The sequence below is a fragment of the Rhipicephalus microplus genome, chromosome 9 (genome assembly GCF_043290135.1).
Source record: "Rhipicephalus microplus isolate Deutch F79 chromosome 9, USDA_Rmic, whole genome shotgun sequence".
Classification (NCBI taxonomy): domain Eukaryota; kingdom Metazoa; phylum Arthropoda; class Arachnida; order Ixodida; family Ixodidae; genus Rhipicephalus; species Rhipicephalus microplus.
Window position 1 is genome coordinate 51,485,217 of NC_134708.1, and position 12,672 is coordinate 51,497,888.

The 12,672-nt window shown below is 46.1% G+C and overlaps 1 protein-coding gene across 2 annotated transcripts in view; it reads left to right on the plus strand.

Moving 5' to 3' along the window:
• Positions 1–12,672, plus strand: part of LOC119165045 (venom serine carboxypeptidase-like) — a 50,717-nt gene that overhangs the window by 24,440 nt on the left and 13,605 nt on the right. For both annotated transcript variants that reach the window (XM_075873643.1, XM_075873644.1), the window contains exon 3: positions 1,439–1,637. In XM_075873643.1, coding sequence (XP_075729758.1) covers positions 1,439–1,637 — 199 coding nt within the window. The remainder of the gene's footprint in view (positions 1–1,438; positions 1,638–12,672) is intronic.

The window sequence follows — 12,672 nt, forward strand, 5'->3', positions numbered from 1 at the left end:
AATATCTTCCAACAAAGTATAAGTGGCCACAGGACCCAGGTTTTTTAATGCTGCATACGTTATCCCATCAGGACCAGCTGCTGTCCTCTGTCGGCACACTGCAAGAGCATTATTTAATTCTTGCAGTGAAAACGGATGATCTAGGTCTTTATGATGTCTATTGAGAGATGAAGTAACCAATGTTTTAATATCCCCAACAGACTTGATGTATTCAGGCGTGTGCCCGGCTGCACTAGGTCATGTAATATGCTGACAAAATTCGTCTGCAACGGTTATTTCCGGTACATTCTTCACTAAAGCTAAGGCTCTAAGTGGTTGTTGATGTGTTACTGCTCCACTTAAAGAGCGTAGAACATTCCATAATTTTGACTCGGGTGTAAATGGCGTTAGCAAAGTGCAGAATTCCTGCCAGCGCCTTTTGCCTAGTCTATCCAGTTGTCGTCTCATGCGGTCATGCGATCTTTGACAGTCGCGGTAATCTTTAATTACTCGGTTTCAATTACTCGAGTTGCCTAGACCTCAAGCTCTGCTCACATGATATTGCATCTGGGGCGTCATGGTGAACAGACATTGAAACAAGGGCTAGTGATCATTTACCTATCCTAATACAGCATCCGAAACTACGCTTTACTAAATATAGGCCCACAGCAAAGAAAACTAACTGGCAAGCATTTCGTTATCATATATCACATGAAGCTGATACTGTTACTGGCACTGACAGCTTAGTCTTACTCATAGAAAGCAAACTAAATCAGTGTTCCAAGTTCGTTAAAATTCCTGAAAGTTACGCTGGAGTAGACGCTGAATACGAAAGACTTAGGGCCATTCGCCGCAGAGCTGAAAGAAAATACAGACGCACGGGTCTACTTGAAGATTACCGCGACTTTCTATATGCTCTACGATGCATTTGGTATGACTAAAATTAACCAACAAACACCGAGAGGACATGCTTAGAACTCGTCGTTGCCAACTTCAAGCTAGATTCGATACCACAAAGTAGTTATAATAAGGCAATACGAAACGCACAATTCAACACAGTATACCATTATGACCAATAAACTTTGTATGTAACTGTACACCGCTTTGTCACTCATATACATGTGTGAGTGGTTAATGTCAGGGTTGATTTACGGTAACACTGAATGATACCACCGCTTTACTCACACATAATCATTCCAATCATGGATATGCGTTTTTTTCTGGTATAAAGAAGTTGGGTAAATAATAATGAGTGTTTGCTTTTGAAACATAAATGAACGTGATGAAAAGAAGGAACAGGGTATTAAAACAGCGTAGACTGCCGTGCTCGAAAGTCTCACTGCCACCATTCGACAATGAAGCCCTCGTCTCCATACTACTAATAATGAATATATGTATTTAGAATGAATGATAAACTGAATCCAAGAATCACTTTTTACTTCTTGTGCACTTTTCGCAGCTCCGTACCACTACCTGAGAACAACGAGTATCCTCTGATGTTGACGCCATTAATTACCAGTGGCCGATTTGAGGAAGCGAGAAATGCAAGTGAAGTGCCCATGCTCAAGCTGTTGGCGAATGTGACGGCATACTCTGGATTCATCACGGTGAACAGCACATGCAACAGCAGTCTCTTTTTCCTTTTTATAAGGTCTAAGGTAAATATCCTCTAGTTTTGAGTGCCATGAAATAATCTCTCTAGTATGCAGCATATCTTTTCATATTATTAAAGTAAGTCATTAGATACTGAGACTAAGGAAGGAATAGGAGACGTTCCTTGTACTGTTTTAAGTGTATTGTGGTAACTTCGATACATTTGGGAATTAAGTAAAGTGGACGTAAGGACAACTTGCCACTGGTAGGAACCAAACCTGCGAAATTCGGCAATGTGCCCGATGCTCAACCGAGCTACGGTGGCGGTCATCATCCCCTGATTCGCGTTATCGTAGCCATGAATGAGATCGGTGCAAACACTCAGGCAATGTGCCCGATGCTCAACCGAGCTACGGTGGCGGTCATCATCCCCTGATTCGCGTTATCGTAGCCATGAATGAGATCGGTGCAAACACTCAGGAATTTTCATGCACATAAGCACCCAATAAAGTGAAGGAGACGACGATCGCCGCCGTGGCTCAATAGGTGGAGTATCGGGAGCGTCATTCGAAGGTTGCAAGTTCGGTTTCTGCCGGCGTCAAGGTGTGTTTACGTCAGCTTCACCTCCAATCAATAATATATTTACTACAACACAAACCTAATACAGTACAAATAACTTCCCCTATACTTTCCTGGGCTCCATTATCTGTTCGTTTTCATTAAAGTTGTTTAAAAACAAAGAAACGTGTCTTCATCATTTCAATCGTTGTTTGTATTGTAGTGAAGAAGAGGGGCCTCAGCGGCACTTGTCGTCGCCTCAGGGGCATCGCCATCAGCATAAGCTCGTGCTCACTGCGCTTGTCCGGACGCTGCTGACTGCTTCGCCTTCTGCGTTCTGCTCTGCGAAATAACCACGTTACAAGTGGTCGAGTCTGCTGGGTTTCGATCACCCTGGAGCTTCGAATTCGCATTTTACCATCCATTATGCCTACCAACGCAAGCGCCACTCCAACTCCTCCACCGGCACCGCCTACTGTTCTCTGCGCTGATTTTCTGCGTCTGCGAGATCCCCCTGTTTTCTCAGGCCCAGAAGACAAGGACGTCGACGACTGGATTTCAATGTATGAGCGAGTGAGTAATCACAACAAATGGGATGACGCCGCCAAGTTGACCTACGTCTCCTTCTACCTGTCGGACGTGGCCAAGCTGTGGTTTATAAACCACGAAGTGGAACTCCCTACATGGTCGGTCTTCAAAACGAGCCTCACACAAGTTTTCGGATGGCCTGAGGTACGCAAACGCCGTACCGAACAACGCTTGCATACTCGGACCCAGCAGCTTGGTGAGAATTTCACAAGCTATGTTCAGGACGTTCTGGACCTTTGCAAGCGAGTCAACGAGTCGATGTCCGAAGAGCTTAAGATCAAGCACATCATGAAGGGCATTGAGGACGACGCTTTCCACATGTTGCTTTCTAAGAGTCCTCACACTGTCCTAGAACTGATTGAGTTATGCCAGTGTTCTGATAAGTTGCGCAGGCAACGTCTGTCCACTCGACGTCCCTCGGTGCTCGACAACTCTTTGTCCAGCCTGTCCACTCTTGGCATAGGAGAAGACCATGCCCCTCTTGTCTCCAAGATCCAAGAGTTCATCCGCGCTGAGGTCGCTCGTCAGCTCTCTTTGATGTCCTGCATCCCGATCAACCACGCAGATTGACGTCTACACTCCGCGACTTCATTCAAGACCAGGTCGCACAAGTTCGTCCTCCCACCCGTGAACCGCTGCCAGTCGCCGCACCTCTCACGTACGCCGAGGCCATTGCTCGACCTCGACAGCCTGCGTTCCAGCCAGCGCCTATGTATTCGCCGCCGCCCTTTTCGCCGCCGACCTATACCCCGCCGCCTATGCCGATACCACCTCGGCCGCAGTTTTCTGCCCCGCAGCCACAATTCGGAGTCTACTCCGACCAATGGCGGACCTACGACAACCGTCCGATATGTTTTGCTTGTGGCGGTGTTGGCCACGTGGCACGTTATTGTCGTCGTCGCCAGGCTGCTCAGAACATTCAACGAATGCCCCCTTTCGACCCTCAGTTTTGTTCTACGCCTTCAAGCCCTCTTTCTTCTTCCTTTCCTTCTGATCGTCCACACGGTCCCACCCGCTGCTCCCCATCTCCACGTCGACGTTCGCTTTCCCTATGCGTCGTCGTTCCGGATCCACCAACAAGGAAAACTAACGGCCGCAGTACCCTAAGCACGAACAGCGTCCCCGTCGCCATGCACAAGTCCTCGCCCCTATCAGGTTAACATCATAGAAGTGTCAGTCGATGGTATCGTCGTCATGGCGCTTGTCAACACCGGAGCCGCTCTATCCGTCCTTTCCATCAACCTGTGCCGCAAACTCCGCAAAGTTCTGACGCCATTATCCGGCCTCTCTCTTAGAACGGCTAACGCACAAAGTGTAACACCTCTCGCAGCCTGTACCACACGAGTCGTCATCGAAGGGATTGTGTATATCGTCGAATTCGTAGTGCTGTCCTGGTGTTCCCATAACATGATACTCGGCTGGGACTTCCTTGCGAATAATAATACCGTCATTGACTGCTGTCGCGCTGAACTTGAGCTATCTGCACTTCCTGATGTTGACGCTGTCGAAGCCTCCCTGCCGTATTGTAAACTGGCTGTTTCCGACGACACCACCGTACCACCACGCTCTTCTCTGCTGGTGACTGTGTCGTGTGACGCTATTTCCGACGGTGATGTTCTATTTATGCCCTCTGCCCTGTTCATTCAACGCAAATGTTCTCCACTGCCCGTTGCCCTCCTTTCTCTCCACCATGGCGTCACAAAGACGCTCGTGTACAGTACGCTAGAAGGGCCTTCACCTTTATGCTATTGTGAGTGTCTCGGTCACGTGCGTCCGATCGACGCCCGTCACATTTTTGACGCTCCATCTAGTTTACTTTCTACGGACCTCAGCGCACTCATTTCTGACTCCGTTGTTGACCAGTCACTCCTTGACGCTTTCCACTACTCCATCGATGTCGCAAAGTCTTCTTCAGAACAAAGCCAGTTGGTGAACCTGCTGCAAAAGTTTCATATTTTTTTTTGACAGCCACGCTTCTGGCCTCAGTCGCACATCGAACACATCTCACAAGATTGACACAGGAAGCCATACGCCTCTACGGCAGCGCCCCTACCGAGTCTCAGCGTCGGAGCGCCGTGTTATTGACGGCCAGGTTGCTGACATGCTCCAGCGGGGTATTGTACAGCCTTCTAACAGTCCCTGGGCGTCACCGGTCATTCTTGTTAAGAAGAAGGACGGCTTCATTCGGTTCTGTGTGGACTATCGACGTTTGAACAAGATCACCCGTAAGGACGTTTACCCGTTACCGCGAAAAGACGACGCCCTTGACTGTTTGCAGGGAGCAGAATACTTCTCTTCGCTGGATTTACTGTCTGAATACTGGCAAGTTCCTATGAAAGCATCTGACCGACCAAAAACAGCATTTGTCCCACCTGATGAATTATACGAATTGACCATTATGCCTTTTGGCCTTCGTAACGCTCCAGCCACTTTTGAAAGAATGATGGACACTATTTTACGAGGCCTCAAGTGGAACAGGCATGTTTATGCTACCTCGATGACGTAGTTGTGTTTTCCACCGATTTTGACACCCATTTAAATCGTCTCGAGCACGTCCTCACACGCCTCATCGACGCTGGCCTTCAACTCAACCTCAAGAAAAGTCGTTTTGGTGCCCAGCAGCTCACCATTCTTGGCCACGTCGTATCGCGGGACGGCATACTTTCCGACCCCACCAAGCTTCGAGCAGTCGCCGATTTTCCGAAGCCAAAGAACTTGAAGGAACTTAGAAGTTTTGTCGGCTTGTCGTCATACTTCCGACGCTTTATTAGAAACTTTGCTTCCGTATGTGCGCCCCTTACGGACCTTCTTAGCGGCGACAAGGACCTTTCCACCTGGTCACCAGCATGCGATGATGCGTTCACCAAATTACGCCACCTGCTAACTTCCCCACCCATCCTCCACCACTACGATCCTGCTGCTCCCACGGAGGTTCATACTGATACCAGCGGTGTTGGACTTGGCGCTGTGCTCGCGCAATGAAAGGCAGAGTTTGATGAATATCTCATCGCCTATGCAAGCCGAACTTTGACGAAAGCCGAGGCTAACTACTCTGTGACCGAGAAGGAGTGTTTAGCTATTATTTGGGCCCTTAGAAAATTTCGCTCCTACCTGTATGGTCCCGCATTCGACGTCGTCACTGACCACCACGCCCTTTGTTGGCTATCCACACTTAAAGACCCTTCCGGACGACTTGCTCGCTGAGCGCTCAAACTTCAGGAATACGACATCCGCGTTATTTACAGATCTAGTCATAAGCACACAGACGCCGACGCCCTTTCTCGCTCACCCATATCGGATGAAGGTGTTTGCCTCTCTTCCCTCGAGCCTGTACTTGTGTCATCCCCCTTGCGCAACATGACCGTGGAACAACGAAAGGATCCCTGGATCAATGGCCTCATAAGCATTCTTTCTGGTCCTCTCACTCCTTCACCGTCTCGCGCTCTCCGCCGCCAGGCTAGCAACTTTTGCCTAAGGGATGATCTTTATCGACGCAACTACCTTTTTGATGGTCTCAAGTGTCTCCTTGTGATAGCCCACTATCTTCTAGCTGCTATCTGCGAAGCTTTTCACGCAGACCAACAGTGCGCCCACGGAGGCCTCTTCAAGACATACACTAGGCTTTGACTTAGATTTTATTGGCGTGGCATGTATAACTACGTGCGGAAATTCATTCGCTTGTGTGCTCAGTGCCAACGACAAAAGTTACCTCCTGGGCAAGTCTACCCGTCACAATCACTTCCTTGTCCTAGTCGACCTTTTGATCGCGTCGGCATTGATATTTACGGACCACTACCATCAACTCTAGCTGGTAATCGCTGGATTATTGTTGCGATGGACCATCTGACACGCTACGGTATGCCAAAACAGCCGTGCTGCCGACTGCCACCGTTGGATCATTTCTGTTGCAACGTTTCATTCTGTGTCATGGTGCCCCTCGCGAGCTCTCAAGTGACAGAGGCCGTGCCTTCCTTTCTGACGCATTGAAGGCATTACTCAACGAATGCCGAATCGTGCACCACACAAGTACAGCGTACCACCCTCAAACGAATGGCATGACGGAGCGCTTCAACCGTACTCTTGGCAATATGTTGTCGATGTACGTCGCCTCTGATCATTCAAATTGGGACCAAGTTCTCCCGTTAGTCACCTACGCATATAATACTGCCGTACAAGCTACTTGGTTTTCGCCATACTTTCTTCTGTACGGACGAGAACCTTCAAATACAGTAGGCACTATTCTTCCATATAAACCTTATGAGTTCGAAAGTACAACTCTGTCCGAAGCTGCCCGACATGCTGAAGAATGCCGCCAGCTTGCCCACTCCTTTTCTACCGAGGACCAGTGGCAGCAGCAATCCCGCCAGACTGGCGACCGTTCGGCTCCAAAATTTCCACCTGGTTCACTGGTATGGCTTCGGGCACCTGCTACCGCACCTGGCCGCTCCGCAAAACTTCTTCCCAAATACATCGGGCCATACCGCGTTGTAGAGCAAACGTCACTCGTCAACTATGTCGTGGAGCCCATCATCTCATCCACAGACCTGCGCTACCGCGGCCGCGACACTGTCCACGTCTCTCGCCTCAAGCCATATTATGACCCATTAGTCGTTTCGTGTCCCTAATCCGCCAGGATGGCGTCTTTTTTTTTTGGAGGGAGACTGTAGTGAAGAAGAGGGGCCTCAGCGGCATTTCTCGGCGCTTCAGGGGCATCGCCATCAGCATAAGCTCGTGCTTGCTGCGCTTGGCCGGACGTTGTTTTGTTTCCCTGGGAGGTTGGATCATACCCACTCAGGGGGATTGGCCAAGAAAGTGTAGTGCAGTTTTTCTGTAATCATTTTAACTATGTGTAAAGAATTAGTATTATAATAAGACTAATGTAAAAATAAAAACAACATAAAAAGAGCAAACGAAAAAAAAATCAAGTTGAGCAATTTTGAGATTTGAGGTGTTATGTTTACCACTTAGCTGCGTTTACTTCACTCTGCCCTTGGGAGTAATAAATAATTTTTTGTTTTTGTTTTTGATTGAAGATCACAAAGGTATACGCTTGGTTGCCTGAATATAATCGCAAACGGCATTGAAAGCATCCCTGTGGCAATGTCCCAAAGCTGAGGCGCCAAAGCTTAGCGCCGTTTCCGCCGTCAATGTAAGGCCTATTTTCCGAAATGGCATAACTAGTAACCTTTTTCTAAGTATCTCGTAGCGGCGACAATACAAAAAATAATGATCTAGTGATTCCATTTCTCCGCAGAATGCGCAGAGGGGCGATGTTGTCTGGCCAGCTCTGTGTAGATATAGGTTTAGGGGGGGGGACACGACATCGAAATTTAGTGATTAAGACTTCGATCTTTCTGGACTGACTCCAGTGGGGTTGCCATGGAAACATGAGGTGGTTATAGTCTGTCCATGTAATTACTTTTTCTATCGTATCAGTGGAGATTGCTGATTTTCGATATCTTATAGCCGTGATATATTCTACATCTGGCAGTATGGACAAAACTGGCCCATCAAGTGCGGCTCGTGCTAAGGAATCGGCCAATTCATTTAATCTTAATCCACAGTGACCCGGAACCCATAGTAATCTCAGGAGTCTCAACTGCGGCGGTACTAATGTTTTGAATGTGCTTAGAATTCGAGAGTTCTCTGAAGCTGTCAGAGCTGCACAAACTGAAAGAGAATCCGTCATTATTACTGCATTGTTTTGATTTGATGGAAGTTTTCGAAGAGCTAAAATAATCGCCAAGAGCTCCGCTTCAAAAACTGGAGTAAAATCAGGCAGTCTCACTGAAAAGGACCAGTCAAGCAAATCAGAGGCAATGCCTACACCTGCCTTTTGATTATTTACGGAAGCATCTGTGGCTATTATATTTTTAGTTTTTGCATGCTCCAAGTAATCTAATAATATGCTATTTAAAAATTTGAGGGATTGTAATTTGGCGTTTTGCGGGAATATATCATCATACTCAATAATAACATGACAATTCGAGTCATTAGTCTCAATTACATTTCTAATGTTCACAATTATACTTTGTAGATTTTTTTGTACAAACATTATCTGAGGTGTGTGAAACCGTGGCCAATGAGCAAGAAAGAAGGCGTCTGGGTTTGCGATAAAAGCATATTGAGATCTTCTTGCCGGTAAGCTATAAAATTTTAAAAATGCTTGTACGGTCAAAATTCGAAATCGACAAAGCAGTGTAGGCAGGCGCGCTTCCTGGTACAGTACGTTGATAGCCACAAATCTAGGGAGTCCCAGACACATTCGCAGTGCTTCTCGCTCCAAGACTACTAGAGGTTTCGTTTTATAAGCAGGGCCACCCGAGAATAATATGCAGCCGAATTCCATGATGGGGCGCATGTACATCTTGTACAACGTTATCAAGGTGTGCCTCCCTAACCCATATTTCCGGTTACTTAGCTTGTGTAGTAAGCCTGAAGCCCGCTGTGCTTTGGTAGTTATATACTCTATGTGTGGACTCCAGTTAAGTTTGTCATTATAAATGATTCCCAAATATTTTATAGAGTTTACTTGCTGGATGGGTTCCTGTTTATATAGAATTGAAATTGAAATTGGTTCTGCAAGCGGAAACGCCATGAGCGCGCTTTTGTTGACATTTAACGATAACGAAATCGACTGCAACCAAATTTCCAACATGTTAATATATCTTTGTAATTTAAGTTGTAATGAGTAAATACCACAGTCAGCAGCAAAGAGTGCCATGTCATCAGCATAAATGTAGACAGTAACTTCTTGATCTGTTGGAATTGTGCTCATTAAAGCATTAAATAATATTGGAGATAAGACTGCTCCTTGGGGAACTCCGCGCGTTTGTTTAAATCTAGATGAGGAACATCCATCCTTGACGCAGTAGAATTCTCTTGATTTTAAGAATTCTGCCACCCACTCAATAAAATATTGTGGGAAGTTCAATCTCTCTAGCGTATTTAACAATATGAAGTGCTCCACACTGTCATACGCCTTGGCTATGTCAAGCGTTACTAAAGCAGCGTATTGCCTTCTTTTACGCGCGAGCTGTATTCGGCTCTCTAAATCAGCATGGGCACACCAAATTGAGAAATCACTACGAAAGCCGATTTGGTTCGGTTTTATTACTAAATTGTCTGCCATCCAGATACTTACTCGGCTATGTAGGACCCTCTCTACTAGTTTGACCATGTTAGATGTTAAAGAGATTGGTCTGATATTATCAACTGTTAATCCTCCACCCGGATTTTTTAGTATAGGAATCACCTTTGCTATCCTCCAATCCTGCGGCACCCATGAGTTTATGAAGGAGTAGTTAATAACATTGGCGACGTCTCGAGGCGATAAATTGAACAGAATTTTAATCATGGGTACTGTGATTCCATCTGGGCCAGGAGATGCACAGGGTAAATGTTTAATCACGTTGGATACTTCAGTCTGTGTCACTTCTTCAAAGTCAGACTTTGTCGTAGACTTGTGCCAGTTGTTTGGCACTACTGAAGTGAATCTGCTTTCCAGACCTTTACCGATAGCCTCTAAGGTAGTGGTCATTTCTTGTGCCGACAGATTATCACAAGCTACATTAACTGGTGATGGCAAGATTTTCCGAGCTTTCATATATCGGAACAGTGCTTTCACATGTTTAGGCTTCGACAGGTATTCATAATGTCTTCTGTCATAATCTTGTTTAGCCTGAGCTACCGTTCTTTTAAAGCCCGCAGAAATGAATTTATAATCGGCCCAGTTTTGTGGGGATTGATTATGTAAGAGCTGCTTCCAAGCTGCCTGACGTCGTCGGTGCTCTCTTGTACATTCATCATTCCACCAACGGCTAAATACTCTTTTTGTGGATTCAACAGTAAATTCGGATCTTTTGTAGGATCGTTTAATGACTGCGTTTATTTTCAGTGCTTTTTTATCATCGCTCTCTTCCGAGTGAAAAGCCAGTGCTGACTTCAGGTCATTCCTAAATTTAGTGTAATTTACAAATACTCTTACATTTGAACAAGACGGAATTATCGGACAAGAAATTTCAAAACTTATCGGTAAGTGGTCACTGTTGGTGCCACAGTCCAGCGCTTTCCAAGAAGAAGTACTAATGGCTGAACTGACAAAACTTAAATCTAAGGCCGACTTGGAGTGATTACGAATAAATGTGGGGGTTCTGACGTTGAGGCACGTCAGGTCATTGGCCATTGTCCACTCCCACAAGCGTTTCCCACTAAGATCAGTTCTAAAACCCCAACTGGTGTGTTGGGAATTAAAGTCTCCAACTAAAAACTTTGTCTTTTCACCACGATTTGGTAGCTAGATCCAAACTTCGTGTGTCTTGAACTCCATCCGGAAAATACATATTAACTAAAGTGAAAGGAGTGCAGTTGGGCAGTGTAATGTCTACTGCCAAAATTTCGCATTCTGGCGACATATGTTTGTATGAGCATTTGACTTTCATACTAATTCTATTACTAATAAAGAGAGCTAGACCCCCACCTCTCGATGGACGGTCTAATCGAAAAGATTGGAAGTTATTTAAATGGAACAAATTATGTACAGATAGCCATGTCTCTTGTAATGCTATAATATCAGGAGCGAATTTAGAGGTCAAGTATACCAAATCCGTAGATGCAGAATGGATTGATCGGCAATTCCAATGGAGAATCTTAAGCGACCCTATGGTTTCGAAAGAGCTGCTTCCGCTATAGCTTTCTCTAGAATGCTTTCTTTCAAGAAATCCCTCTTTGAAATGCTCTCCTTTTCTTTCAGATACTTTTTGTTCTTTGTTTGTTTCGGTGAGTTAGTTTTCCTTGACACAGGGGATCTAGATCTCTTCAGGGACCTAGGGTCCAAATCCATGTCATCGGAATCTATTGTATGTGCAGCTTTGTCTTCACTTACACTCTGTATATCTACTGCAGAGGGTACTGTAGACGGAGAATACGATGGTGCGGTTTCAAATTCCTCATTTTGGCTGTGGACGCCTATTGCAGAGGCTCCTGCGGGCTGATAATACGATGGCGCAGTTTCAGATTCACCGTCAGCTATTGGTCGTGAACTCTCAAAATGTTGGGATACTAGGCCTGACTCTCCCGCTGTACCAAATATGCGAGTCATCTGGTTAGCCAAAATTTGAGATAGAGAATCGCAAAGGTTAGAAGTCAGTCGTTCCATGGCTTTTTCTAGAGCCTTTTCTATGGCCTCCGCTATATTCAGGGAAATCGACCCATTTATTTCCGAGAGATGTCGTGCTGCAACACTGGCATACCCCTGAGTTCTAGTCTGTATTTCCGCTAAGGCTTCTCGTCGAGAACAGCGCCTACGCCCTATAATTTCAAGAATTTGCATTTCTCGAGCCTTTGCAGAACAATCAGGATTATCTGCACAGTGTTGTTCGTTGCAGAGACAACATTTCTCTTCTTTAGCTTTGCAGTAATTCGTTTCGTGGTTGTCACCACACACTCGGCATCTGAGTTCTGACCTGCATCCTTTAATAGTGTGACCGTATCGCCAGCACTTCGTACACTGGAGTGGTCGCGGTGATAGCGGTTCCACTCTGTATATTAGTGGCCATGCCTTGATTTCGCTTGGGAGATTCACTCCAGCAAAGGTTACAATTACCGACTCAGTCGGCGTCTTCTGCTTCTCTACTAGTCGTGCACACCTATAAACGGAAACAGCACCAGTCATGGCAAACATCTCTAATACCTCAGACGGGGTCAAGTTAACATCGACACCGCGAACAATACCTTTCACACATGCCAGATGCGGGGGAATAAAGGCGCTCACCGGATTGGTCGCGAAACTCGAGCACTTCAATAGGTCTTGGATACAGAGCTGATCAGATGAAAAACATAGAACACCACCTCTGCCGAACTGGCGGACCTCTGTGATGCTGTGAAAGTGAGACGTCACAGCTCTAAGCTCCGCCTGGATCACTTTCGGATTCTTCATCCGAATGAAGCCGTCGT